The sequence below is a fragment of the Scyliorhinus torazame genome, chromosome 7, assembly GCF_047496885.1.
Source record: "Scyliorhinus torazame isolate Kashiwa2021f chromosome 7, sScyTor2.1, whole genome shotgun sequence".
In the NCBI taxonomy this organism is placed as follows: domain Eukaryota; kingdom Metazoa; phylum Chordata; class Chondrichthyes; order Carcharhiniformes; family Scyliorhinidae; genus Scyliorhinus; species Scyliorhinus torazame.
In genome coordinates, this window is record NC_092713.1 from 61,210,839 (window position 1) to 61,237,801 (window position 26,963).

Below are 26,963 nucleotides of genomic sequence, written 5' to 3' on the forward strand. Positions count from 1 at the left end.
CTTAGTGTCGTCTGCAAACTTTGCCACATTGCACTTGGTCCCCAACTCCAAATCATCTATGTAAATTGTGAACAACTGCGGGCCCAACACTGATCCTGGAGGGACCCCACTAGTTATAGGTTGCCAACTAGAGAAACACCCATTTATCCCCACTCTCTGCTTTCTGTTAGTTAACCAATCCTCTACCCATGCTACCATTTTACCCTCAATGCCACCACTTTACCCTCAATGCCATGCATCTTTAGTTTATGCAGCAACCTTTTGTGTGGCACCTTGTCAAAAGCTTTCTGGAAATCCAGATATACCACATCCATTGGCCCCCCGTTATCTACTGCACTGGTAACGTCCTCAAAAATTCTACCAAATTAGTCAGACACGACCTACCCTTCATGAACCCATGCTGCGTCTGCCCAATGGGACAATTTCCCTCCAGATGCCCCACTATTTCCTCCTTAATGATAGATTCCAGCATTTTCCCTACAACCGAAGTTAAGCTTACCGGCCTATAATTACCCGCTTTCTGCCGACCTCCTTTTTTAAACAGTGGTGTCACGTTTGCTACTTTCCAATCCTCTGGGACCACCCCAGAGTCTAGTGAATTTTGATAAATTATCACTAGTGCGTTTACAATTTCCCTAGCCATCTCTTTTAACACTCTGGGATGCATCCCATCAGGGCCAGGAGACTTGTCTACCGTTAGCCCCATTAGCTTGCCCAATACTGCCTCCTTAGTGATTACAATCATCTCAAGGTCCTCGCCTATCATATCTTTATTTCCATCAGTCACTGGCATGTTATTTGTGTCTTCCACTGTGAAGACTGACCCAAAAAACCTGTTCAGCTCCTCAGCCATTTCCTGATCTCCTATTATTAAATCTCCCTCCTCATCTTCCAAAGGACCAATATTTACCTTAGCCACTCTTTTTTGTCTTATATATTTGTAGAAGCTTTTACTATCTGCTTTTATGTTCTGAGCCAGTTTACTTTCATAGTCTACCTTACTCTTCTTTATAGCTTTTTAGTAGCTTTCTGTTGTCCCCTAAAGACTTCCCAGTCCTCTAGTCACCCACTAATTTTTGCCACTTTGTATGTTTTTTCCTTCAATTTGATACTCTCCCTCACCTCCTTCGATATCCACGGTCGATTTTTCCCCTTTCTACCGTCTTTCTTTTTTGTCGGTATGAACCTTTCCTGAACACTGTGAAAGATCGCTCGGAAAGTTCTCCACTGTTCCTCAACTGCTTCACCATGAAGTCTTTGCTCCCAGTCTACCTTAGCTAGTTCTTCTCTCATCCCATTGTAATCGCCTTTGTTTAAGCACAAAACACTAGTGTTTGATTTTACCTTGTCATCCTCCAACTGTATTTTAAATTCCACCATATTGTGGTTGCTCCTTCCAAGAGGATCCCGAACTATGAGATCATTAATCAATCCTGCCTCATTACACAGGACCAGATCTAGGACCGCTTGTTCCCTTGTAGGTTCCATTACATACTGTTCCAGGAAATTATCCCGGACACATTCTATAAACTCCTCCTCAAGGCTGCCTTTACCAACCTGGTTAAACCAGTCGACATGCAGATTAAAATCGCCCATGATAACTGCTGTACCATTTCTACATGCATCCGTTATTTCTTTGCTTATTGCCTGCCCTACCATCCTGTTACTATTTGGTGGCCTATAGACTACCCCTATCAGTGACCTTTTCGCCTTACTATTCCTGATTTCCACCCAAATTGATTCAACCTTGTCCTCCACAGCACCAATATCATCCCTTACTATTGCCCGGATGCCATCCTTAAACAACAAAGCTACACCACCGCCCTTACCGTCCATTCTATCCTTTCGTATAGTCTGATACCCTTGGATATTTAACTCCCAGTCGTGACCATCTTTTAACCATGTTTCAGTAATGGCCACTAAATCATAGTCATTCACGATGATTTGCGCCATCAACTCATTCACCTTATTCCGTAAACTACGAGCATTCAAGTAAAGTACACTTACGCTGTTTTTTATGTCTTTGTTATGAATCCTAACACCTTGATCAGTAACTTTTCGCAAATTATTTTTCCTCTTACCCTTTCTCCTAATTTTCCTTGTCTTTGAACCCATATCTCTACATAATAACCTGTCACGTAACCTGCTGCCTTACTCTCCATTAACCATTATACTGTCCATAGCTTTACCCTTCACTTCCCCCCAACTTGCTAGTTTAAAGTCCTTGTGACCACCCTATTTATCCTATTCGCTAGAACACTGGTCCCAGAATGGTTCAGGTGAAGACCGTCCCAACGGTACAGGTCCCTCCTGCCCCAGTACTGATGCCAATGCCCCATGAAATGGAATCCCTCTTTCCTGCACCACTCCTTTAGCCATGTGTTAACTTCCCTAATTTTCTCAACCCTATGCCAATTGGCACGTGGGTCGGGTAGTAATCCAGAGGTTATAACCCTTGAGGACCTGTTCTTTAATTTAGTCCCTAGTGTTTGATAATCCCCAAACAGGACTTCTTTCCTAGTCTTACCTATGTTGTTAGTCTCAACGTGGACCACAACAACTGGATCCTCCCCCTCCCTCTCCAAAATCCTTTCAAGCCGATCAGAGATGTCCCTCACCCTGGCACCGGGCAGGCAACATACCATGCGGGACTCACGATCTGGCGTACAAAGGATGCCATCAATCCCCCTAATTATAGAATCCCCTACAACGACCACTTGTCTTTTTACTCCCCCCTCTTGAATGGCTTCCTGTACCACGGTGCAGTGGTCAGTCAACGCATCCTCCCTACAGCCCTCTTCCTCATCCCCACAGGGAGCAAGTACCTCATACTTGTTGGACAAGTCAAGGGCTGAGGCTCCTCAACTCCTAAACTCAGGATCCCCCTACCTGCCTCCCTTGCAGTCACACCACTCTGTCCCTGACCACTGACCGAATTAACAGTACTTATTCTACCAGGTGTGACTGCCTCCTGAAACAAAGCATCCAGGTAATTTTCCCCCTCCCTGATGTGCCGCAGTGTGCGCAGCTCGGTCTCCAGCTCATCAATTCTGAGCCGAAGTTCCTCGAGCAGCCAACACTTGCTGCAGATGTGGTCACTGACGGTCTCAATGGGATCCACCAGTTCCATCATCATACAGCAACAGCACATCACCTGTCCAGCCATATTCAACTAGTTAATTAATTTAAATATTTTTTTTTTTAGAACCTCAAGGATAAACCCGAACACCAACAAAAACACAGCCCTCTCTCGCCACTCACCCGAACTCAGTCACTCACCTAAACTCAGATGCACTCTGTTGCAATCAGCACTCGGTCACTCACCTAAACTCAGATGCACTCTGTTCCAATCAGCACTCGGTCACTCACCTAAACTCAGATGCACTCTGTTCCAATCAGCACTCCATGACTAAAGTCACTCCTGCCACACCTTTTGTACCCTGCCTGATTTCCAATGAGCCAATAGGTCTGCTCCAGGAAGTGGACTCTCCAACTGCCACTCGACCTGCAAACAAGCACTTTTAAATATGCACTCACCTCTCCCAGCAACCCTGCAATCTGTGGTCTGCTCCAGGAACTGAAGTCTATTTTAAATATGCTCTCACCTCTCCCAGCAACCCTGCACTTCAATTCTTGTCTGACAACATCGTATTTACCCTTCCCCCAATTGTAAACCTTGCCCTGTTGCTTGCACCTATCCCTCTCCCATTACTAAAGTGAAAGTCACAGAATTGTGGTCACTATCTCCAAAATGCTCCCCCACTAAAGAATCTATCACTTGCCCTGGTTCATTACCAAGTACCAAATCCAATATTGCCTCTCCTCTGGTCGGACAATCTACATACTGTGTTAGAAAAGCTTCCTGGACACACTGCACAAACACCACCCCATCCAAACTATTTGATCTAAAGAGTTTCCACTCAATGTTTGGGAAGTTAAAAGTCACGCATGACTACTACCCTGTGACTTCTGCACCTTTCCAAAATCTGTTTCCCAATCTGTTCCTCCACATCTCTGCTACTATTGGGGGCCTATAGAAAACTCCTAACAAGGTGACTGCTCCTTTCCTATTTCTGACTTCAACCCATACTACCTCAGTAGGCAGATACTCCTCGAACTGCCTTTCTACAGCTGTTATACTATCTCTAATTAACAATGCCACCCCCCCCCCCCCACACCACCTCTTTTACCACCCTCCCTAATCTTATTGAAACATCTATAACCAGGGACCTCCAACAAACATTTCTGCCCCTCTTCTATCCAAGTTTCCGTGATGGCCACCACATCGTAGTCCCAAGTACCGATCCATGCCTTAAGTTCACCCATCTTATTCCTGATGCTTCTTGCGTTGAAGTATACACACTTCAACCCATCTCCGTGCCTGCAAGTACTCTCCTTTGTCAGTGTTCCCTTCCCCACTGCCTCACTACACGCTTTGGCGTCCTGAATATCGGCTACCTTAGTTGCTGGACTACAAATCCGGTTCCCATTCCCCTGCCAAATTAGTTTAAACCCTCCCGAAGAGTATTAGAAAACCTCCCTCCCAGGATATTGGTGCCCCTCTGGTTCAGATGCAACCCGTCCTGCTTGTACAGGTCCCACCTTACCCAGAATGCGCTCCAATTATCCAAATACCTGAAGCCCTCCCTCCTACACCATTCCTGCAGCCACGTGTTCAGCTGCACTCTCTCCCTATTCCTAGCCTCGCTATCACGTGGCACCGGCAACAAACCAGAGATGACAACTCTGTCTGTCCTGGCTTTTAACTTCCAGCCTAACTCCCTAAACTCATTTATTACCGCCACACCCCTATTCCCACCCAAGTCGTTGGTACCAATGTGCACCACGACTTCTGGCTGCTCCCCCTCCCCCTTAAGGATCCTGAAGACACGATCCAAGACATCCCTGGCCCTGGCACCCGGGAGGCAACATACATTCCGGGAGTCTCGCTCGCGACCACAGAATCTCCTATCTATTCCCCTAACCATTGAATCTCCTACTACTATTGCTTTTCTATTCTTCCCCCCTTCCCTTCTGAGCCCCAGAGCCAGACTCAGTGCCAGAGACCTGGCTGCTAGGGCCTTCCCCCGGTAGGTCATCCCCCCCCAACAGCATCCAAAACGGTATACTTGTTTTGAAGGGGAACGGCCACGAGGGATCCCTGCATTTTCTGCCTGTTTGTTTTCTTTCCCCTGACTGTAACCCAGCTATTCTTGTCCTGTACCTTGGGTGTGGTTACCTCCCTGTAACTCTTCTCTATCACCCCCTCTGCCTCCCGGATGATCCGAAGTTCATCCAGCTTCAGCTCCAGTTCCCTAACACGGTCTTTGAGGAGCTGGAGTTGGGTGCACTTCCCGCAGGTATAGTCAGCGGGGACACCGGTGGTATCCCTCACCACCCACATCCTACAGGATGAGCATGCAACTGGCCTAGCCTCCATCCCCTCTTACCTTACAGAATATAGCTGCCCTGTGGACCAACTGGACCTCCGCCCTCCGACTCTGCTCCCTGTCAGCTGCACTCTCTGTAAACTCCTGGCTCTCTTCTCACTCTTTGCGGAAATGTAGGAAACAAAATGAAAGGAGCACCTTTCTCCCTCCTCACTTAACTCTCTCAGTCACCAAACTCTCACTCTAGCACTCAAATGCACCAAATTCAGCACTCCCTCAGTCACCAAACTCTCACTATAGCACTCAAATGCACCAAATTCAGCACTCAGTGCAAACAAAGTCTGCACTGCAGGGGATCACTTTTATACTGTGAATCTAGCCTCTGAAAACTGGCCTAATCACATTAACTAATTAACAAGCTCCAGCTGCAAGTACCTACAAGTAGAACCTTTGTTTAAAGCGGATTGAAAATTCACCTTCTTCTAAACCAAACAGCAACTTTTAAGTTAATTAACTAAATAAAAGAAAGACTAGACTTTAGATAAAAATGAAGCCTTATACTCCCTCAGTCACCAAACTCTCACTGTAGCACTCAAATGCACCAAATTCAGCACTCATGTCAGAGGTTCTGGAAGGGAGGGTGACTCCGAGTCCAGAGATGGCAATATTTGGAGTGTCGGAAGATCCGGGAGCCAGTGGGGGGGGGGGGGGGGGGGGCAAGAGGCCGATGTTTTGGCCTTTGCCTCCCTGGTGGCCTGGAGACGGATTTTGCTGGGATGGAGGGACTCAGCGCCTCCAAAGTCAGAGGTGTGGATCAGTGACATGTCAGGGTTTCTTAGGCTAGAGAAGATTAAGTTCTCCTTAAGGGGTTCATTTCAGGGGTTCGCTCAGAGGTGGCAACCGTTCATCGACTTCGTCAAGGAAAATTGACTGTCAGCAGGCAGGGGTGGGGGGGACATGGAAGTGAAAAACAAGGGCAGGGAATCTAATATACGGGTAGCCAGGAGTTAGGGCGGGGGGAAGTTGGGTATGTTATTGTGGGGTTTTTGCGCGTGTTGGATTGCTCGGTTGTTTAGAATGTTAAAATATTAAAATTATAAATGCCTTAATAAAATGATTTCCAAAAAAATGATATCCTCTGGATCCACCCCTCTCCATAAGGTAAGAAATGATTGGGAAGCAGAGCTTGGGCTTGACCTTCCTGGTGGAAGGAAGTCTTTTTTAGGGTCAACCCATATCTTCCTGTGCTTAATTAAGCTCATTTCACTTTAAAGTTCTGCACAGAATTCACTTTACCAAGGACAGAATTAGTAAATGTTGTTCCAACACTAGCAACAAATGTGACCGGTGCTCACTCACCCTTGAAGGCCATACTGACATATCCTAGTCATGCCTGAAGCTGGCTGATTTTTGGTCATCCTTCTTTGACACACTTTCCAAAGTTCGAGATATTGACTTACAGCCTGGTTCTTTGATAGCCATATTTGGAGTGTCATCTGCACTGGTTGGTTTCACTTAAATTGAGGCAGTCATCGTTGCATTTTCTTATTAATAGCCCACAGGTGGATTTTATTAACCTGGAAGTCCCCCAAACTACCCAATGCTTCACCCTGATTGGAAAGTCTTCATGTCTTATATTCTAAAGTTGTTAGATATTTGGAAAGGATTAAGAATGCCATAAGGGGATTCATTGAGAATATTTTTGTGGATGGCAACCATTTGTCTCTTCCTTTAAAGAGTTAATTACTGTTGACTGTTAATTTTACTTTTTTGTGTAGTTTTTGTTTGTCGGTTTATTAGAGGGGAGTTACATTATGATACTGTATTGCACTTTGTTTACCTGCTCCTTTCTTCTTTTGGAAATAAGTAACATTGTTTTTAGTTCTACAGCTCCCATATGTGACAGCTAATTGTTAAATGTCTCGAGGCTTTTGTCTCCACTATTCTAGTCTGAAGTACATTATATGTATTGATCACAGGCAAGGCCAGTATTAATTACCATTGGGAAGGTGGTGACCTCCTTGAACTGCTGCAGTCCATGTAGCATAGGAAAACTACAGTGCTGTTAGTCCTGGAGTTCCAGGATTTTGACTCCGTGGCAGTGAAGGAACAGCAATATAATTCCAAGTCAGGATGAAGTGTGGCTTGGAGGGAAGCTTGCCGTGGTAACATTCCCATGCTTCAGCTGCCGTTGTCTTTCTAGGTGGTAGTGGTCATGAGTTTGGACGGTGCTGTCAAAGATGCCTTAGCGAGTTACGTGCAGAGTGTCTTGTAGATGGTACACACTGCTACCACTGCCATACAAGCGGGCAGATTTGTCCTCTTTGGTACTGAACTTGTTGAGTGTAGTTGGAGCTGCACTTATCCAGACACGTGGAGAGTATTACATCACAGTCCTGATTTGTGCCTAGTAGACGGTGGGCAGGTTTTGGGGAGTTAGGTTACTTGCTGCAGAATTTCCCACCTTTGACATGCGTTTAAGCCACAGTATTTATAAGCCTGATCTAACTAAGTTTCTGTTTAATGGTGATCCCTAGGCTGTTGATGATGGGGGATCCAGTGGTGTAATACCCTTGAATGTGAAGGAAGGTGGATTGATTCTCTCTTGTGCAAGATTGTCTGGCATTTGTGTGGCATGGATATTACGTTCCATTAATCAGCTCAAGCTTGAATGTAGTCCAGTCTTCCTTGCGGGCATGGACTGCTCAGTACCCGAGGAGTTGTGAATGGAACTCAACACTGCAGTCATTAGCAAACTTCCCCACTTCTGACTTAATGTTGGAGGGAAGGCCATTAGTGAATCTGCGGAAGATGACTGGACCAACTACACTATCCTGGGGAACTCTTGCAGGGATGTTCTGGAGCTAAGCAACCACAACCATCTTCCTTTGTGCAAAGAGTGACTCCAACTGGGAGACTTTACTTCCAGTTTCCCATTGATGTCAATCTTGCTGGAGCTCTGTGGTGCCATATAAGGTCAAATTTCAATGGAAACTAAGTTGACCAGAATGTAAAATGGACTGCCAATCCATTACTGCCCATGCTCTGCCTCATGTTAAAAGTGAAAACGTATCCCTGCATGTGAACAAGAATTTCTTGACCTCCATTCAATGTTGGTTTTTTACTAGTTTGGAAATGTTTCTACTTGTCTTAACCTGGAGTTTAATTTGATGCAATTTCTTGGATCTACCTTTTCTATTATCAAATGTACCGATTCGATTTGCACTCTGTTACCACCCACTGAGGCTGAAATACCCAGCTGACATCTCTTACACCAAGGACCATCCTTGCTAATCTTCTCTGGACTGCATCTAGTGCTTAATGTCTCCCTAATGTCTTGATCAGAACTGGATGCGTACTAAATGTGCTATTTTAACTTAGCTGTAACTTAACTTTAAATTCCACATCCTGACCACCACCAAAGCTATTTGCTTCCACCTCTGGAACTGCTTCTGAAATACTCATCTATGTATTCCCCATGTTAAATCTTGATTTCCCTTGCTAACCTCCTGAGTTCTAACTTGTACAAATCACAATGGACATCCTATCCTGCACCAAGTCTTACTCCCCAACCTCCACTGGCTCCACTGGCTCAATTTCCGCCGCCATATCAATTACAAAAGTCTCAGTAGCCTCCCCACTCCTCATCTTTGCAAACCTCATTTAGCCCTCTTTTCCTCTTTGCACCCTCTGCTCTCCCACTTATGAATTTGTACATATCTGTGGTGCTGATTGCCATGTACTTCAACTTAACATAATTCAATCAGTAAGACTGCTAGGTTTAGTGCAGCTACTAGCTTCTGATGCACATGGGTCACCAGAAGCAATGCTGAAATAAACTTGCCAGAAACACAATCCCGTAGTACTAATACCAGAGCAATGTTGTTCTCAATTTAAGAAGCATGGAAGTAGATCGTCTGACCACCACCTGGTTGTGCTGTTCAGAACTGTGACTAGAACAACTTGGAGAAATACCTTTTGCACTGCATCCCCTTCTCCCCTGGCCTATCTCTCCGATCCGTCGCAACACTACAGCCCAGATTTTGTGATAGGAATAATGTTTGATCATCAATGCTCATTAAAGAGTAAAACGAGCAGCACCATTCCATGTCCGCACATGCATGGTTGTGTTTGGAGCTCCACATTTCCATCTACCCCGATAACTTTAATTCCCTTGTACAATGAGAATCAACCTACTTCTGCCTTTAAACATATTCAATGATCAAGCCTCCACCACCTTCAGGGGCAGAGTTCCAAAATCACACCTGTCTCTGAGAGGAAAGAAATTCTCCTCATCTCTGTCCTAAAAGGGCAACCTCTAATTTGAAAACGTGCCTCGAGTTCTGGACTCGCCCACAAGAGGAAACATCCTTTCCAAGTCCACTGTTTCTTTGCCACTGGCTGCAAAATCCAGGCCTATGCTATTTTCAATAATATTACTATTGAACATTTCTATGTACCACTGACGATTAATGGAAAGCCTTTTTCCCTTTACAGAAAAGATTGAACACAACAGGGTATTATACAAAAGGTATGTTTTTTTTCTTTCATTTGTATTTTAGATGAACGTTCAGTTGTGATTACAATTTATCACACTTTTCCTATTTCTGAGGGTGCATCACTTGGACCAATCTTGTTTGCCAGCCATTTTGCAGCTTTCATTTTTATTATTTCATGGGATGTGGGTACTCTGGTAAAACCAGCATTTATTGCCCATCCCTAATTGTCACAATTTGCTAGGGCATTTCAGAGAGCAGTAAAGAAAGAGTCAACCAGATTGCTTTGGATCTAGAGTCACATGTAGGCCAGATCAGGTAAGGACAGTTAGGGTTAGGGTTTTTTGTTGTTGTAACAATCGATGGTAATTCCATGGTCCCCAACACCAAGGCCAATTGTACAACTATGAAGTGTTTTCTTTTAAGTTAATCAATTGCCTTCCAAATCCACAAGCTACCATGATGGGATTCACCTCATGTCCCCAGAGCATTATAATAGATTACTAGTCCACTGCCACTATGCCATCATCTCCCTGAGAAAGACACAAGCAGTCTGCTCCCATAGTTAAGCCAATGTCCTCTTAATATGGCGGCTGAAAGGTATGTGAGAGTGCCCTGTCGCAATCATGCTTTTAATTTCCCTCCATTCTGGGCCATGTAATTATAATCAAGACTTTGGATTCCTTGAGGGAAGCACGGTAGCACATGTGGCTAGCAGTGTGGCTTCACAGCACCAGGGTCCCAGGTTTGATTCCCTGCTGGGTCACTGTCTGTGCGGAGTCTGCACGTTCTCCCCATGTCTGCGTGGGTTTCCTCCGGGTGCTCCGGTTTCCTCCCACAGTCCAAAGACGTGCAGGTTAGGTGGATTGGCCATGCTAAATTGCCCTTAGTGTCCAAAAAAAATGTTAGGAGGGGTTATTGGGATAGGGTGGAAGTGAGGGCTTAAGTGGGTCGGTGCAGACTCGATGGGCCGAATGGCCTCCTTCTGCACTGTATGTTCTATGTTCTCATGTGTGAAATGGCTGCACATAACAAAACAAATGTGTTCCAGTCAAATAATTGCACCAAAGGAAAATATTGTCACCTGAGGTAAATTAGCATGTAACACCTGAGAAATATATGTTTATTTGCTGCTGTAATCCCCAAACTATGAAACTTCCATTTGTTTAGTTTTATTATTTTAAGTCTTTTGCTTCCTTTTAGTTGGCTCACTTGATACAATGGAACATACTCGGTTCAGTGATCCCATATCAGTCCCTATGGAACCCTCCTCTTATTCTGATATTCTGAACTGCAAATTACCAAAAGAAGAATTAATGGGTATCTACAGGCAGCTACAATCCCAAGGAAAGGTAAGTGTGAAAAAGTAAATGAGAAAAATGTATATTTTATATTGTGGTGCCAATAGTCTGTGTCACAGAACCATAGAATTGTCACGGTGCAGGAGGAGGCCATGCAGCCCATCATGTCTGCACCGGCTCTTCAAGTAAATATTGTGACTTCTCCTGCCTTCTTCCTGTAATTCTGCACATAGAAACAATCATCCAATGCCCCCTTGAACGCCTTGCTTGAACCTGCCTCCACCACACTTCAAGGCAATGCATTCCAGACCTGAACCAGTTGCTGTACGAAAAAGCTATTCCTCACATTGCATTTGCATCTTTTGCAAATCACTTTAAACCTGTGCTGCCTTCCTCTCAATCTTTTTACAGTTTCTCCCCATCTACTCTGTCCAACCCCCTTGTGATTTTGAAAATCTCAATCAAATGTCCCCTTAACCTTCTTCTCCAAGGAGAACCGTCCCAACCTCTCCAACCTATCTTCATAATTGAAGTTTCTCATCCATGGAACCATTTTTAAAAACTACTTCTGCACTCTCTCCAATGCGTTCACATCATCCTTCCCAAGTGTGGCACCCAAAACTACACACTACTCCAGCTGAGGTCTAAGTTCAGCATAACCCCCTTGCTTTTGTACTCTATGTCCCTATTAATAAAGATGTGGAGATGCCGGGTTAGACTGGGGTGGGTACAGTAAGAAGTGTTACGATACCAGGTTAAAGTCCTACAGGTTTATTTGGAATCACAAGCTTTCAGAACGCAGCTCCTTTGTCACAGCTCCGAAAGCTAGTGATTCCAAATAAACCTGTTGGACTTTAACTTGGTGTTGTAAGACCTATTAATAAAGCCTAGGATATTGTATGCTTTATTAATAGCTCTCTACATCTGTTCTGCCATCTTTTAATGACTTATGCACATAAACACCTAGCTTCCTCTGCTCCGACACAGCCTTTAGTGTTGTACCCCTTATTTTTTATTTGTCTCTATGTTCTTCCTGTCAAAATGAATCACCTCACACCTCTCTGCATTGAACTTCATCTGCCACAATCTGCCCATTCCACCAACTTTAATGTTTCCAAGTTTTGTATCATCTGCAAACTTTGGAATTGTCACTGAATGACCAAGATCTAGGGCAGCACGGTAGCACAACTGGATAGCACTGTGGCTTCACAGCGCCAGGGTCCCAGGTTTGATTTCCCACTGCGTCACTGTCTGTGCGGAGTCTGCACGTTCTCCCCGTGCCAGCGTGGGTTTCCTCTGGGTGCTCCGGTTTCCTCCCACAGTCAAAAGACGTGCAGGTTAGGTGGATTGGCCATGATAAATTGCCCTTAGTGACCAAAAAGGTTAGGAGGGGTTATTGGGTTACGGGGATAGGGTGGAAGTGAGGGCTTAAGTGTGTTGGTGCAGACTCGATGGGCCGAATGGCCTCCTTCTGCACTGTATGTTCTATTAGGGGTGGCACGGTGGTGCAGTGGTTAGCACTGCTGCCTCACAGCGCCTGGGTCCCGGGTTCAATTCCAGCCTTGGGTGACTGTCTGTGGGGAGTTTTCACATTTACCCCATGTCTGCGTGGTTTCTTCTGGGTGCTCCAGTTTCCTCCCACAGTCCAAAGAGGTACAGGTTAGGTGGATTGGCCATGATAAATTGTGCCTTAATGTCTAAAGATGTGCAGGTTAGGTGGGGTTATGGGGATAAAGCGGGGGAGTGGGCCCAAGTAGGGTGGTCCAGCAAAAGTGAGGTCCCAATACCGACCCCTGGGGAACTCCACTACAAACCTTCCTCCCGCCCAAAAAATGTCCATTAACCATTACTAGCTGTTTCCTATGACTAAGTTAATTTTGACTCCAAGCTACTACTGTTCCTTTTATTCCATGAGCTATAAGCTGTAACTTTTCTCAAATCTGTTGCGCCGCACTGTATTGGATGCCTTTTGGAAGTCCATGTGCGCCACATCAACAGCATTACCCTCATCACCCCTCTTCTGATACTCCAAAAACTAAGTTAGGTAGACACATTTTCCCCTTTAGAAATCCATGCTGGCACTTCCTAATCAATCCACACTTTTCCATGTGACTATTAATTCTATCTGGAATAATTGCTTCTAGAAGCTTCCTCAACACCAAAGTTAAAACTGATTGGTCTGTGATTGCTCTACCATTTGCACTTTTGAACAAGGGCATAATGTTTGCAATTCTTCAGCCCTCTGGCACCTCCCCTGAGTCGAGAGAAGACTGGAAGATTATGGTCAGTGCCCCTGCAATTTCTACTCTCACTTCCTTTAATATCTTTGGATGCATCTCATTCAGCTCCGGTGCCGTGTCAATTTTAAGGACCGACAGTTTATCCAATACCTTCTTCTCATCAATTTTGAAGCCTTCAAGTTGCAGACCTGCCTCCTCTGTCACAAGGCCTGGATAGCATCTACTTCCTTTGTAAAGACAGATGCAAAGTTTTAATTCACTATCTCAGCTATGCTCTCTTCCTTCATGTGTAAATCCCTTTTTTGGTTCCTAATCGACTCCACTTCTCCTTTTACCATTGTTTTAATATTTATGTGTCTATAGAAGACTGGGATTTCCTTAATATTGGCTGCCAGTCTTTTCTCTCCGTCCGTTCTGGCTTCTCTTATTTGCTTTTTTTATCTCCCCTCTGAACCTTCCATATTCAGCCTGGTTCTCAATTATATTTTCTAGCTGACAGCTGTCATAAGCACACTTTTCTTCATTTTCATTTTTATCTCCTATTTCACCAAAAGAGCTCTGGATTTGTTTGTTCTACCGTTCCCTTTTAAGGGAATCTACCGAGACTACCCAAATCAATTCTTTTTGAAAGTCATTGTTCAGCTACAGTTTTTCTCACCAACCTTTGGTTCCAGTCTGTCCATCTGGTATTTCCTGGTTTCTACCTAACTGACACACCTCTTTTTTTTCCCCCCTTTATTTTCTTTATTCTTTCATGAGATGTGGATATCGCTGTCAAAGCCGACATTTGTTGCCCAACCTTAATTCCTCTTGAACTGAATGGCTTGCTCAACCATTTCAAGGGTCACTTAAGAGTCAAAAATATCACTGTGGGATGTCCCAAGTAGGCCTGGCCAGGTAGGGATGCCAGATTTCCTTCCCTATAGGACATTAGTGAACCAGATGGGTTTTTATGGCTTTCCAATTCCAGATTTATGAATTTCATTTAAATTCCACCAGCTGCCATGGTGGGATTTGATCCCACATATCCAGAGAATTCACCAGGGCCCCTGGATTATTACAACTATGCCACTGTCTCCCCTTCTGCTGTCAAATATTCTGCTCTGTTTCTAAGGTCTGGTTGGAATTTGCCGGTAACAATTTTTAAACAAACCATCTAGACAGGTGACTCATCACCCTCAAAGTGGCTGTCTGTGTACCAGCCACTGATATGATTCCACAGTACAGAGAAATGAAAACAGTAGATCATTTTCTTCAAAGTAGTCTTTTCTGACCGTATACATACTTATTTTAATTTGTGGTGGTCAATATAGTTTTTTGTGTCTTTAGGCCATTGAATTTTTACAACACGCTTTATTGAGAGTTGAAACAGAAAAGGTGCAGCAACAACAGAAAATCCGATCATTAGAAGGTAATACTTTAAAACTTTTTTAGCTTGATACAAACTTGTTTTTAATAAAAATGGAATCTGAATTCAGTTTTCCAATTTTGTCTGACATAGATGACATTCGCCGATTACAGAGTCGACCCGAAGAAAGGAGTTTGGATTTCCAATTGGAGAGGAAGATGGAGGAGTGGCGGAGGGAGATGTCAAATGAAATGTACAGCTTGCGGGAGCAATTACGACAAGTCGAAGGGAGATTTAAACATGGCAAAATCACAATTTCTAGTCTGACGCAAGAAATACAGGAAAGGTAGGAACTGGTTAATGTATTCCTCAGTATTTTTGTGGCTTTGTGTTTTCCCAATAAAGTTCTGTCTGAATTTTGTTCAAAGCCATTGGTAAAGCAATGAGGCAGATACAAAATTCCAAAAAACTGAAACTTTCCTTTTTAACAGCATTGCTCAGTTTTATGTAACAGATACTGATTGGGCTGGAGAAATAGTGCTTTGATATATCACTAAAGAAACTAACCACGGTTGCTATTTCTGTTCTCCTTGCAGGCATGACAATTTGTCTTGTCACCTGATCTGCCTAAATTAAACTATTTTGAAAAACATACTGAATCATGAAGCATGCTGTAATTACTTTATCACTGATAATATTTGACTATCTCCTGAAAAACTGATGACAATTGGTAAATAAACCAGTGGAACAAGTTTTAATCAAATGCTTCATTCACAGCAAAAAGGATCTGTGTGAAGAACATGATTCACTTCAAAGGGAGATTGATAATATGAAGCACAAACTGCGTAAGTGCATTGCCTTAAGGGTTTATGTTTTGATGTCTAGATTAGGAACAGTTGGTTTTTTTCAGTTTTGCCTTTTTTTTTCCTTTTGACAAAAGATGAAAGGATCTATATGCCATAAATAAAACTTTCATTTATATTTGAGAGGAAGGGAAGAGAACGAGCAATTCCATATGGGAGTAGACATTTGATCCCCATTACTGAAACATCCTGCAATCCTGTAATATGGGAGAATTTAAAAACCTACATCATGACTTACTATACACTTCACAATTACAACAGTGGAACATTGTCGTATTTAACACATTTCCTACAGAAAAAAGTGGCAAGATTAGAACCGTTCTACATTCCACTTAATCACTTGCTTCTTTGAAAAATGTTATTCATGGAAATTATGTTTATGTACTGTTTATAATGCAGAAAAATCTCCTAAAATACTTCATAGGAGTGGGTGTCAAACCTTTTGCAGATTTGTTACTGAAAGCTTGGTTGATCAATGTGTTTTGAGCAGATTTGGGGCTATAGTCGACTTGGGCGTCATTTTTATTTGTTTGGGACCTGACCTGCATTTCGCTGATGGACAACACATGATTGAGAAGGTAATTTTTGTAAGGGCCACGAAGAATCCAGCACGAGTTTTAAGGATACAAAGTAATAACATTTATTTACTATAACATATATACATAACAGTAGCAGTAACTTCCCTTGCTACATACTCCTTACTGCTGGTTCCTGAACTGGCCAGCTTTATTTATACTAGGGGTTTACTAGTGGTTTCTCTGCCCCCCATCATTGGGGAAGCTCCTACTCCCACAGGATTGTGGGATAGTCATTAGTCCACAGCCAATGGTAAGTAGGCAGGTTATAACATCCCTCCCGCCCCCCCAAAGTCCAAGGAATCCACCGAAGACCTTGGCGAAGGAGGGCGTCGGACTCGTTTGGCCGCAGGCCGGACAATATTTGCACGCGGCGCTGGATCAGGCGGCGTGTAACGAGACGGAGACCGGCGCTTCCGTGATGAACGGCGCGGTTGTACATCCACGGCCTGTGGACCCGAGGATTCCCCCTCTGATGCATCCTGTGTCTCCATCTCGGAGTCAGAGTCTGCTGCCTCCGTCATGTCAGCGTCTCTATCTCCATTCGGTCCCGTAATGACCTGCGCAGGCTTCCAGTGAGGCACCAGTGGAAGATTGTGAGGACTACCTTCCCTTGTCTCTGGTCTCTGCGGCTGTTGAAATGAGCTCCGGGGGCGGGGAACCTTTTGAGGGGATGGTCTTCTGGACCGAACGTGGCCTACATGTTTTCGCTGGAGACGACCTTGGGCTTGCACTTGGTAAGATATAGGGCCCGTTTGGCGAAAGATTAGACCAGGAACCCATTGGGCACCACCAGCAAAATTCCGAACGAACACTGGGTCACCGGGCGCAAACTGCCGAATCGGCCGATGCCAAGAAAATCCCTGTCCCTGCCGTTCTGGTGTGCGGCGTACTTTTGCGCCAATGTCCGGAAAAACCATACTAAGGCGGGTGCGAAGTCTCCGGCCCATTAGGAGTTCTGCGGGAGCTACCCCAGTCACTGCATGGGGGGTGGTCCTGTACGTAAACAAAAAGCGAGCCAGTCTCGTGTCCATTGATCCGGAAGACTGCTTCTTTAGGCCTCTTTTGAATGTCTGCACTGCGCGCTCTGCCAACCTATTTGAAGCCGGGTGGTAAGGGGCAGTGCGGATATGGCGGATGCCGTTCATCTTCGTGAACCTCGCAAACTCCTCACTCGTGAATAGAGTGCCGTTATCCGTGACCAGCACCTCGGGGAGGCCATGCGTACTAAACGATAAACGCATCTTTTCAATTGTTGCGCAGGACGTTGTCCCCTGCATCTTATGCACCTCTAGCAATTTGGACTGGGCGTCAATTAGTAGAAGGAACATGGATCCTTGAAAAGGGCCTGCGAAATCTGCATGCAAGCGTGCCCAAGGCCGCCCTGGCCATTCCCAGTGATGTAGGGGCGCGGCCGGCGGAAGCTTCTGATGCTCCTGGCAAATGGAGCAGTTTTGGGCCACCTTCTCAATGTCGGTGTCGAGGCCTGGCCACCAGACATAACTCCGGGCCAACATTTTCATCTTGGTCACGCCCGGATGCCCATTGTGCAAGTCTGATAGTATCAGCTCCTGGCCTTTTTCCGGGACAATCACACGCGTCCCCCACAAGAGGATGCCGTCTTCCACGCTGAATTCTGACAGCTTGCAGGAAAATGCCCGCAACTCGCCTGGGAGCTGTCTATGCTGCCCACCATACAGGACTATGTGCCGAACCTTTGACAGGACTGGCTCCGTCTGGGTCCACTCACGGATCTGTGATGCAGTGACAGGCAAGGTGTCCATAAAATTTAGGGTTGCAACCACCTCACCGGTCGTGGGGGTCGACATGGGGCCGGTCGATAAAGGCAATCGGCTCAGTGCGTCGGCATTTGCTATCTGCGTACCTGGTTTGTGCTCCAGAGAATACTCGTATGCAGCAAGCAACAAAGCCCAGCGCTGGATCAGTGCAGAAGCAATGGGCGGTATTGGCTTATCCTCTCTGAAAAGTCCCAGCAGGGGCTTATGATCAGTCATGATAGTGAAATGGCGGCCATACACGTACTGGTGGAAGCGTTTCACCGCAAAAACCACTGCCAGGCCCTCCTCCTCGATCTGCGCGTACTTTTTCTCCGCTGCAGTCAATGTGCGGGAGGCGAAAGCTATCGGTCGTTCGGCCCCGTTCTCCATCTTGTGGGACAGGATGGCCCCAATACCATACGGGGATGCATCACATGTGACGAGCAAAGGCTTTTCAGGATCATAGTGGGTTGGTAACCCAGACGACGACAATTGTTGTTTTACCTGCCGGAAAGCGGTTTCTTGCGGCTGACCCCAAACCCAGGTGTGATTTTTCTTTAGCAGAAGGTGCAAAGGGGCCAGCGTAGTTGCCAGATTGGGGAGGAACTTCCCGTAATAGTTTACGAGACCGAGAAAAGAACGAAGATGTGAAGTGTCAGTCGGGGCGGGGGCATGTTGAATTGCACGCACCTTCTCTGCGATGGGGTGCAGACCTTCGCGGTCCACCCGATAACCTAGGTAGACTACTTCCTTTGCCTGTAATGCGCACTTTGTGCAATGTAAACGGACGCCAGCCTCCGAAAGGCGTCTTAAAGACAGCCTCCAGATTTTCCAAATGTTCCTGCTCCGACGTTTACACGTGGTAAACCTCTCAAAATGCCCTCCATAACACGTTGAAAAATTGCGCAGGCAGAGGATACTCCAAAGGGCAACCATGTATATTCATACAGGCCCCGGTGTGTATTAATCGTTACATATGGTCGGGAGGCAGGGTCCAGCTCCAACTGCAGGTAGGCGTGACTCATATCTAATTTTGTGAACGAGAGTCCACCTGCAAGTTTCGCATAGAGATCCTCTATGCGAGGCATTGGATATCGGTCGAGTCGGGACCGTATTCACTGTAAGTTTATAGTCGCCACACAAGTGAACTGTGGCATCTGGCTTCATTACAGGTACAATTGGTGCTGCCCAGTCAGCAAAACGGACGGGCCTGATAATACCCAAACGAGTGAGCTCCCCTTCTACCTTCTCGAGCAAGGCGTAAGGCACTGGGCGCGCCCGGAAATAGCGCGGCGTGGCTCCTGGTTCAACTTGGATACGGGCTACGGCCCCTTTTATTTTCCCCAAACCAGGCTGGAATACATCTGGGTATCGTCCTAGCACCTCAGTCAACCCTTCAGAAACTGTTTGGAGGATGTGCTGCCATTGCAACCGCAAATGGCGCAACCAGTCCCGACCCAACAGGCTGTGCCCATGGCCGCGCACCACGATAAGTGGGAAACGCCCCTCCTGGCGTCCATAGACAACAGGGGTCATTGTAGTTCCGGCAATGTCCAGTGGTTCCCCCGTGTAGGTGGCCAACCTGGCCTGTGAGTCGGTTAATGTAAGGGTCTGTATACCCTGCTTGATGCGGTCGAATGTCCTCTGGGCGATCACGGAGACCGCTGCGCCAGTATCCAACTCCATCTCAAGCGGGTGACCATTGACCCGTACTGTCACCTTAATGGGGGCTACACGGGGAGCTGCCACACAATGCAGCTTCAGGCAGTCGTCCTCCGTCTCCACGTCCTCAGGAGTAGTCGCCGCAGGTTCATCCACATGGAAGGTACGGCCTCTGGGCTGGTCCCAGTTACGGCCCCTGGGCTGGTCCCAGTTTCGGTCGGAACGATGGCGCCTCTGGCGCCTCCAGGACCGCCGTCCGCGACGGTGTCGGCGCCTACAAGTCTGACACGGACATGGCTCCTCATCCATTGGCTCTGGAGAAGGCTCCCTTTGGGGAGGAATATCCGACGGCCACTGGCGTCGGTCCGGACGTTGCCTCGCCCAAGGTACCGCAGGAGTGCGGGGGGACGTTTTCGGACGGCAGGGGTTGCGCCCCAAGGCATGCACTTCCATTCCCTGTAGCTCCTGTACTCCTCGCTCTGCGCTCTCTCGGGACAATACTATTTGAATGGCCTGTTGAAAAGTCAATGTTGGCTCCGCTAACAACTTTCTCTGGGTGGCCGCATTGTTAATACCGCAAACCAAACGGTCGCGTAACATTTCTGACAAGGTCTCACCATAGTCACAGTACTCCGCAATCCTGCTTAGCCTGGATAGAAAATCGGCAAGGGATTCTCCAGGGGTCCTCTCAGCGGTATTAAACCGGTAACGCTGGACTATCGTGGACGGGGTTGGGTTAAAATGTTGCCCCACTATATTCACAAGTTCATCAAACGTTTTGGTGTCCGGCGCAGCTGGGTACGTAAGGCTCCTAATCACCCCAAACGTATGCGGGCCGCAGGCGGTGAGCAATATGACCACCTGGCGCTCGTTTTCGGTGATATCGTTTGCCCGGAAATAGTAACGCATCCGTTGTGTGTACTGGTTCCAGCTTCCCAGCGCAGCATCAAAAACATCCAAACGTCCGTACAGAGACATGATATAATAGAAAACCACTTCCAACCTGTATCCAACAAAAATCCAGGGAGGTGGCTTCAGCAGTGTAGACAGCTATTCACTTTAACCTTCGTCGCCAGTTTTGTGAGGGCCACGAAGAATCCAGCACGAGTTTTAAGGATACAAAGTAATAACATTTATTTACTATAACATATATACATAACAGTAGCAGTAACATCCCTTGCTACATACTCCTTCCTGCTGGTTCCTGAACTGGCCAGCTTTATTTATACTAGGAGTTTCTCCGCCCCCCCTTATTGGGGAAGCTCATACTCCCACAGGATTGTGGGATAGTCATTAGTCCTCAGCCAATGGTAAGTAGGCAGGTTATAACAGTAATCATTGGGGAAGTCTGGAGTTGGTGAACCGGGGCTGGAGTCTTAAGTCATTGCTGCAGTTCTGATGGCAGTCTTGCGACAGGTGGAAGTGGAAACATAGAATGACAGACCTGAGGTTGACCACCGAGTGGTGATAATAATAGAACCATGTGTAATGCTGCAAGCAATTAAGGAGGATTATATACCATGACCAGGAGATCATAGAAAAGGAGATTAGAAGCTGAATGGCAATAATGGCGATGAGGGGAGGGAAGTCATTAACAACAACATTGTCAGGACCAGGTGAGGGAAGCATCAAGGCGTCTGGAGATGGATCTGATAAAACAGGTGAATGGGGAAAGTGGTAGAGAAGCTGCAAAGTTTCCGGTGTCTTGGTAAGAATGAGTGAGGGTTGGAAGGTGGCACCTTTAGAAGATGAAGCACAAATGTAAGAAGTAAGAGTGGGAGAGGTTGAGAGGGGTATGAGGAAGCAGTTTTCAAGAAAGTATTACGTAAGTAAGGAAGAAAGAATGAATTTACATTAATATAGCACCTTTCATGGCCTCTATGTCCTAAAAAACTTTGTGGCCAAATACATTTTGAAGTGTACTCACAGGGTGTGGTAGGAAGTATTCTTACCTTCAAGTTGATCCTGGAGTATTAGAAATATTTGACCATTAAACGGGCATCATGGTAATGCTTGACACCATCCAGCCAGATTCATCAGTGAGCAACAAGAGCAATAATATAGACTATCGAATAGACTAATATGGAGAGGTGCATTGCAGGTTCACTAGGCTGGTGCCTAGTGTGAGAAGATAAAAGTATGAAGAAAGTTAGAGCAATGAAGGCTATGTTCAAAGCATGAACTAGAGGTGCAATAGGTTCAGAATGCTGAGGCCACATGGCATTTTTAGCATGTGTACAAAGTCTCTCCCCATATTTGGCAACAATACCATAGAATTCGTCACTATTTTTAGAAATTTGGCACTATTTTAGGAATTTGCATAGTCCTGGCTGATGATAATCAACAATGCTACCATGTGTATGGGTTTCTGTTCCCTATATTAGCATTCAAACATAAAATATTTCACCAAAATTTTGTTCCCCAGTCCTCCAGCCAAGAGGCACTTGATTTGACGTGATAGTAACCTGTAAAAGTCATGCTTCATGATTTTATTCTTGAAAGTATTATTTATGGATATGCCATTAGCAATTCTTAATTCAGAAAGGTAATAAGCAGAGTTTTCCTATGGATACTTTTATCATTTAGCAAATGTTACTTGATTAAAATTAATTTGCACTGTATTGCTTATTAGGGAGACAAGAGGAGGAACTGCTGAACCACATTTCTGATACAAAGGAACTTAAACAATCACAGGAGAAAAATAGCAAGGTAGATTACTGCAATGCAAATTAAGGATGTTTTATTTGAATGTCTTATTTGGTATTCTACCTTTGGAATACCAGTTGGACAGCATAAGAAGAATCTACCACTGTGAAGAACAATATTTGGTTAAAGACCTTTTACTTGCGCATACTATTTTTCACTCCCCCCCGCATGTTATTTCTTAATAAATCTCTGAATTACATATATTTTAAACTATAAAACTATTTTTTAAATTGCAATTTCACTCTAAAATCCAACTTTACATGTGTATTTGGTGAAGAAATATATGTATATCGTCTCTTTCTCTTTCTGTGACAGTTTGCGTGGAGTTTGCACATTCTCCCCATGGTCTGCGTGGGTTTCCTGCGGGTGCTCCGGTTTCCTCCCACAGTCCAAAGATGTGCAGGTTAGGTGGACTGGCCAAGCTAAAACAAAAATTGCCCCTTAGTGTCAAAACGTGCAGGTTAGGTCGGGAAGTGGGTGTAGATAGGGTGCTCTTACAGTGGGTCGGTGCAGACTTGATGGGCCGAATGGTCTCCTGCACTTTAGGGGTTCTATGATTCTATGTAAATGACAAAATGGACAAAAATGCAGTAAACTGCCTTTTCCCCTAAAATATATATTTTAAAAGATGCTGTTCAGTATTCTGCAGCATGAGTTTTCTGAATGGAGTCTGGGACAATTTGGATTCTGGAAGTTGGATTACTTCAGTCAGTGCCACTCAATAATTTGGAAAGGAAGATATATATGTTGAGCTTGAAATAGCTAAGTAGCAGAAACCAATAAAACTACTAATCTTGGGCAATTGCCAATGCTCCAGAACAGTGACACAGATTCACAAATGCGAGCTGTTTGAACGATTAGACTGGGAATTGATCTAAAGTTTTCTGCTCCGAGATTTTAGAGGTTAGCTATACAGTGAAAATCAAGTCAAATCAATTTTCTTGAAGAGCACAAAAATCAGGGATGATGCGCAATTTAAAAAGACCAGGGAATTCTAGTATTCTGACCATTATTTATGCCTCAGCTGCCATTTATAAAACAAATTGTGCAGTTATTATCTCTGCTGTTTGTGAGATCTTGGTGTGTACAAATTGGCTGATGCAGTTCCTACATTACAACAGTGACTGCACTTCAAAAAGACTTTCATTGGCTGTAAAGAACTTTGAGATGTCCTGAGGTTGTGAAAGATGCTGTGCATTTTTTTCCCGATAGATTTTGAGAGAATTGATGAATAAGTATCAATGTCAGCTTTTGGATTCTAATAAGTCAGTTCATGAGCGGGAGTATGCTGAACAGGAGCTTACTCACATCAGGTGAGTAAATACATATAAAACATTTGGTTGCTGAAGGTTTGCTAAATATTGTATTGTTAAACTTAGTGCTGGTGGATAGCTCATTGCAGATGGATATGACACGAAGGGCAATGACCTTTATTCACAGCTCTTCAAAGATGTAATTATGTCCTAATTTTTCTTCTGTTGCCGCTCTGTGTATCTCTTCACTAAAATCCATCCTCCATGAGATAGGTCACTCTGGCTTTGAAACAGCTGTCATCAATTATATAATCAGCTATTGGGATCAAGTTATTTAGATGTGACTATCATTTAACCATCATTTACATTACATCTATAACTAAAGATCAGCCTTGTAGCTCTTTCAAAAAGGGCAGCACAATGGTTAGCACCGCTGCCTCTCAGCACCAGGGATCCGGATTCGATTCCAGCCTTGGGTGATGGCTTGTGTAGAGTTTTCACATTCTCCCCGTGTTGACGATAGGTTACAGTGTTGGTTAATAAGAGAGTGGCGTTTGAGGTGGGGAGCATTGTGGCTGATCCGGGGGTAGGTATGTGATGGTCAGTGGGAAGTTAGAAGGGATGCCGATAGTCCTGGCAAATGTTTGTGCCCCGAATTGGGACGACGTGGATTTGGATTTTATGAGGCAGATGTTGGGGAAGATGCCGGACCTGGAGTCACATTGGTTAATTATGGGGAGTGACTTCAATACGATTCCTGACCCAGATAGAACATAGAACATAGAACAATACAGCGCAGTACAGGCCCTTCGGCCCACGATGTTGCACCAAAACAAAAGCCATCTAACCTACACTATGCCATTATCATCCATATGTTTATCCAATAAACTTTTAAATGCCCTCAATGTTGGCGAGTTCACTACTGTAGCAGGTAGGGCATTCCACGGCCTCACTACTCTTTGCGTAAAGAACCTACCTCTGACCTCTGTCCTATATCTATTACCCCTCAGTTTCAAGCTATGTCCCCTCGTGCCAGCCATTTCCATCCACGGGAGAAGGCTCTCACTGTCCACCCTATCTAACCCCCTGATCATTTTGTATGCCTCTATTAAGTCTCCTCTTAACCTTCTTCTCTCCAACGAAAACAACCTCAAGTCCATCAGCCTTTCTTCATAAGATTTTCCCCCCATACCAGGCAACATCCTGGTAAATCTCCTCTGCACCCGCTCCAAAGCCTCCACGTCCTTCCTATAATGCGGTGACCAGAACTGTACGCAATACTCCAAATGCGGCCGTACCAGAGTTCTGTACAGCTGCAACATGACCTCCTGACTCCAGAACTCAATCCCTCTACCAATAAAGGCCAACACTCCATAGGCCTTCTTCACAACCCTATCAACCTGGGTGGCAACTTTCAGGGATCTATGTACATGGACACCTAGATCCCTCTGCTCAACCACACTTCCAAGAACTTTACCATTAGCCAAATATTCCGCATTCCTGTTATTCCTTCCAAAATGAATCACCTCACACTTCTCTACATTAAACTCCATTTGCCACCTCTCAGGCCAGCTCTGCAGCTTATCTGTATCCCTCTGTAACCTGCTACATCCTTCCACACTATCGACAACACCACCGACTTTAGTATCGTCTGCAAATTTACTCACCCACCCTTCTGCGCCTTCCTCTAGGTCATTGATAAAAATGACAAACAGCAACGGCCCCAGAACAGATCCTTGTGGTACTCCACTTGTAACTGAACTCCATTCTGAACATTTCCCATCAACCACCACCCTCTGTCTTCTTTCAGCTAGCCAATTTCTGATCCACATCTCTAAATCACCCTCAATCCCCAGCCTCCGTATTTTCTGCAATAGCCTACCGTGGGGAACCTTATCAAACGCTTTGCTGAAATCCATATACACCACATCAACTGCTCTACCCTCGTCTACCTGTTCAGTCACCTTCTCAAAGAACTCGATAAGGTTTGTGAGGCATGACCTACCCTTCACAAAGCCATGCTGACTATCCCTGATCATATTATTCCTATCTAGATGATTATAAATCTTGTCTCTTATAATCCCCTCCAAGACTTTACCCACTACAGACGTGAGGCTCACCGGTCTATAGTTGCCGGGGTTGTCTCTGCTCCCCTTTTTGAACAAAGGGACCACATTTGCTATCCTCCAGTCCTCTGGCGCTATCCCTGTAGCCAATGATGACATAAAAATCAAAGCCAAAGGTCCAGCAATCTCTTCCCTGGCCTCCCAGAGAATCCTAGGATAAATCCCATCAGGACCTGGGGACTTATCTATTTTCAGCCTGTCCAGAATTGCCAACACCTCTTCCCTACGTACCTCAATGCCATCTATTCTATTAGCCTGGGTCTCAGCATTCTCCTCCACAACATTATCTTTTTCCTGAGTGAATACTGACGAAAAATATTCATTTAGTATCTCGCCTATCTCTTCAGACTCCACACACAACTTCCCATCCCTGTCCTTGACTGGTCCTACTCTTTCCCTAGTCATTCGCTTATTCCTGACATACCTATAGAAAGCTTTTGGGTTTTCCTTGATCCTACCTGCCAAATACTTCTCATGTCCCCTCCTTGCTCGTCTTAGCTCTCTCTTTAGGTCCTTCCTCGCTACCTTGTAACTATCCATCGCCCCAACTGAAACTTCACACCTCATCTTCACATAGGCCTCCTTCTTCCTCTTAACAAGAGATTCCACTTCTTTGGTAAACCACGGTTCCCTCGCTCGACGCCTTCCTCCCTGCCCAACCGGTACATACTTATCAAGAACACGCAGTAGCTGATCCTTGAACAAGCTCCACTTATCCAGTGCCCAACACTTGCAGCCTACTTCTCCACCTTATCCCCCCCAAGTCACGTCTAATGGCATCATAATTGCCCTTCCCCCAGCTATAACTCTTGCCCTGCGGTGAATACTTATCCCTTTCCATCATTAACGTAAACGTCACCGAATTGTGGTCACTGTCCCCAAAGTGCTCTCCTACCTCCAAATCCAACACCTGGCCTGGTTCATTACCCAAAACCAAATCCAACGTGGCCTCGCCTCTTGTTGGCCTGTCAACATATTGTGTCAGGAAACCCTCCTGCACACACTGTACAAAAAACGACCCATCTAATGTACTCGAACTATATCTTTTCCAGTCAATATTTGGAAAGTTAAAGTCTCCCATAATAACTACCCTGTTACTTTCGCTCTTATCCAGGATCATCCTCGCCATCCTTTCCTCTGCATCCCTAGAACTATTTGGAGGCCTATAGAAGACTCCCAACAGTGTGACCTCTCCTTTTATGTTTCTAACCTCAGCCCATACTAC

General features: G+C 45.3%; 1 protein-coding gene across 1 annotated transcript in view; it reads left to right on the plus strand.

Moving 5' to 3' along the window:
* LOC140426255 (uncharacterized) overlaps positions 1–26,963 on the plus strand; it is an 85,452-nt gene that overhangs the window by 24,596 nt on the left and 33,893 nt on the right. Inside the window, exons 3-9 of the mRNA XM_072510780.1 lie at positions 9,888–9,921; positions 11,090–11,238; positions 14,757–14,838; positions 14,929–15,121; positions 15,553–15,620; positions 22,286–22,362; positions 23,572–23,672. Of these exons, the coding sequence (XP_072366881.1) occupies positions 9,888–9,921; positions 11,090–11,238; positions 14,757–14,838; positions 14,929–15,121; positions 15,553–15,620; positions 22,286–22,362; positions 23,572–23,672 (704 nt within the window). The remainder of the gene's footprint in view (positions 1–9,887; positions 9,922–11,089; positions 11,239–14,756; positions 14,839–14,928; positions 15,122–15,552; positions 15,621–22,285; positions 22,363–23,571; positions 23,673–26,963) is intronic.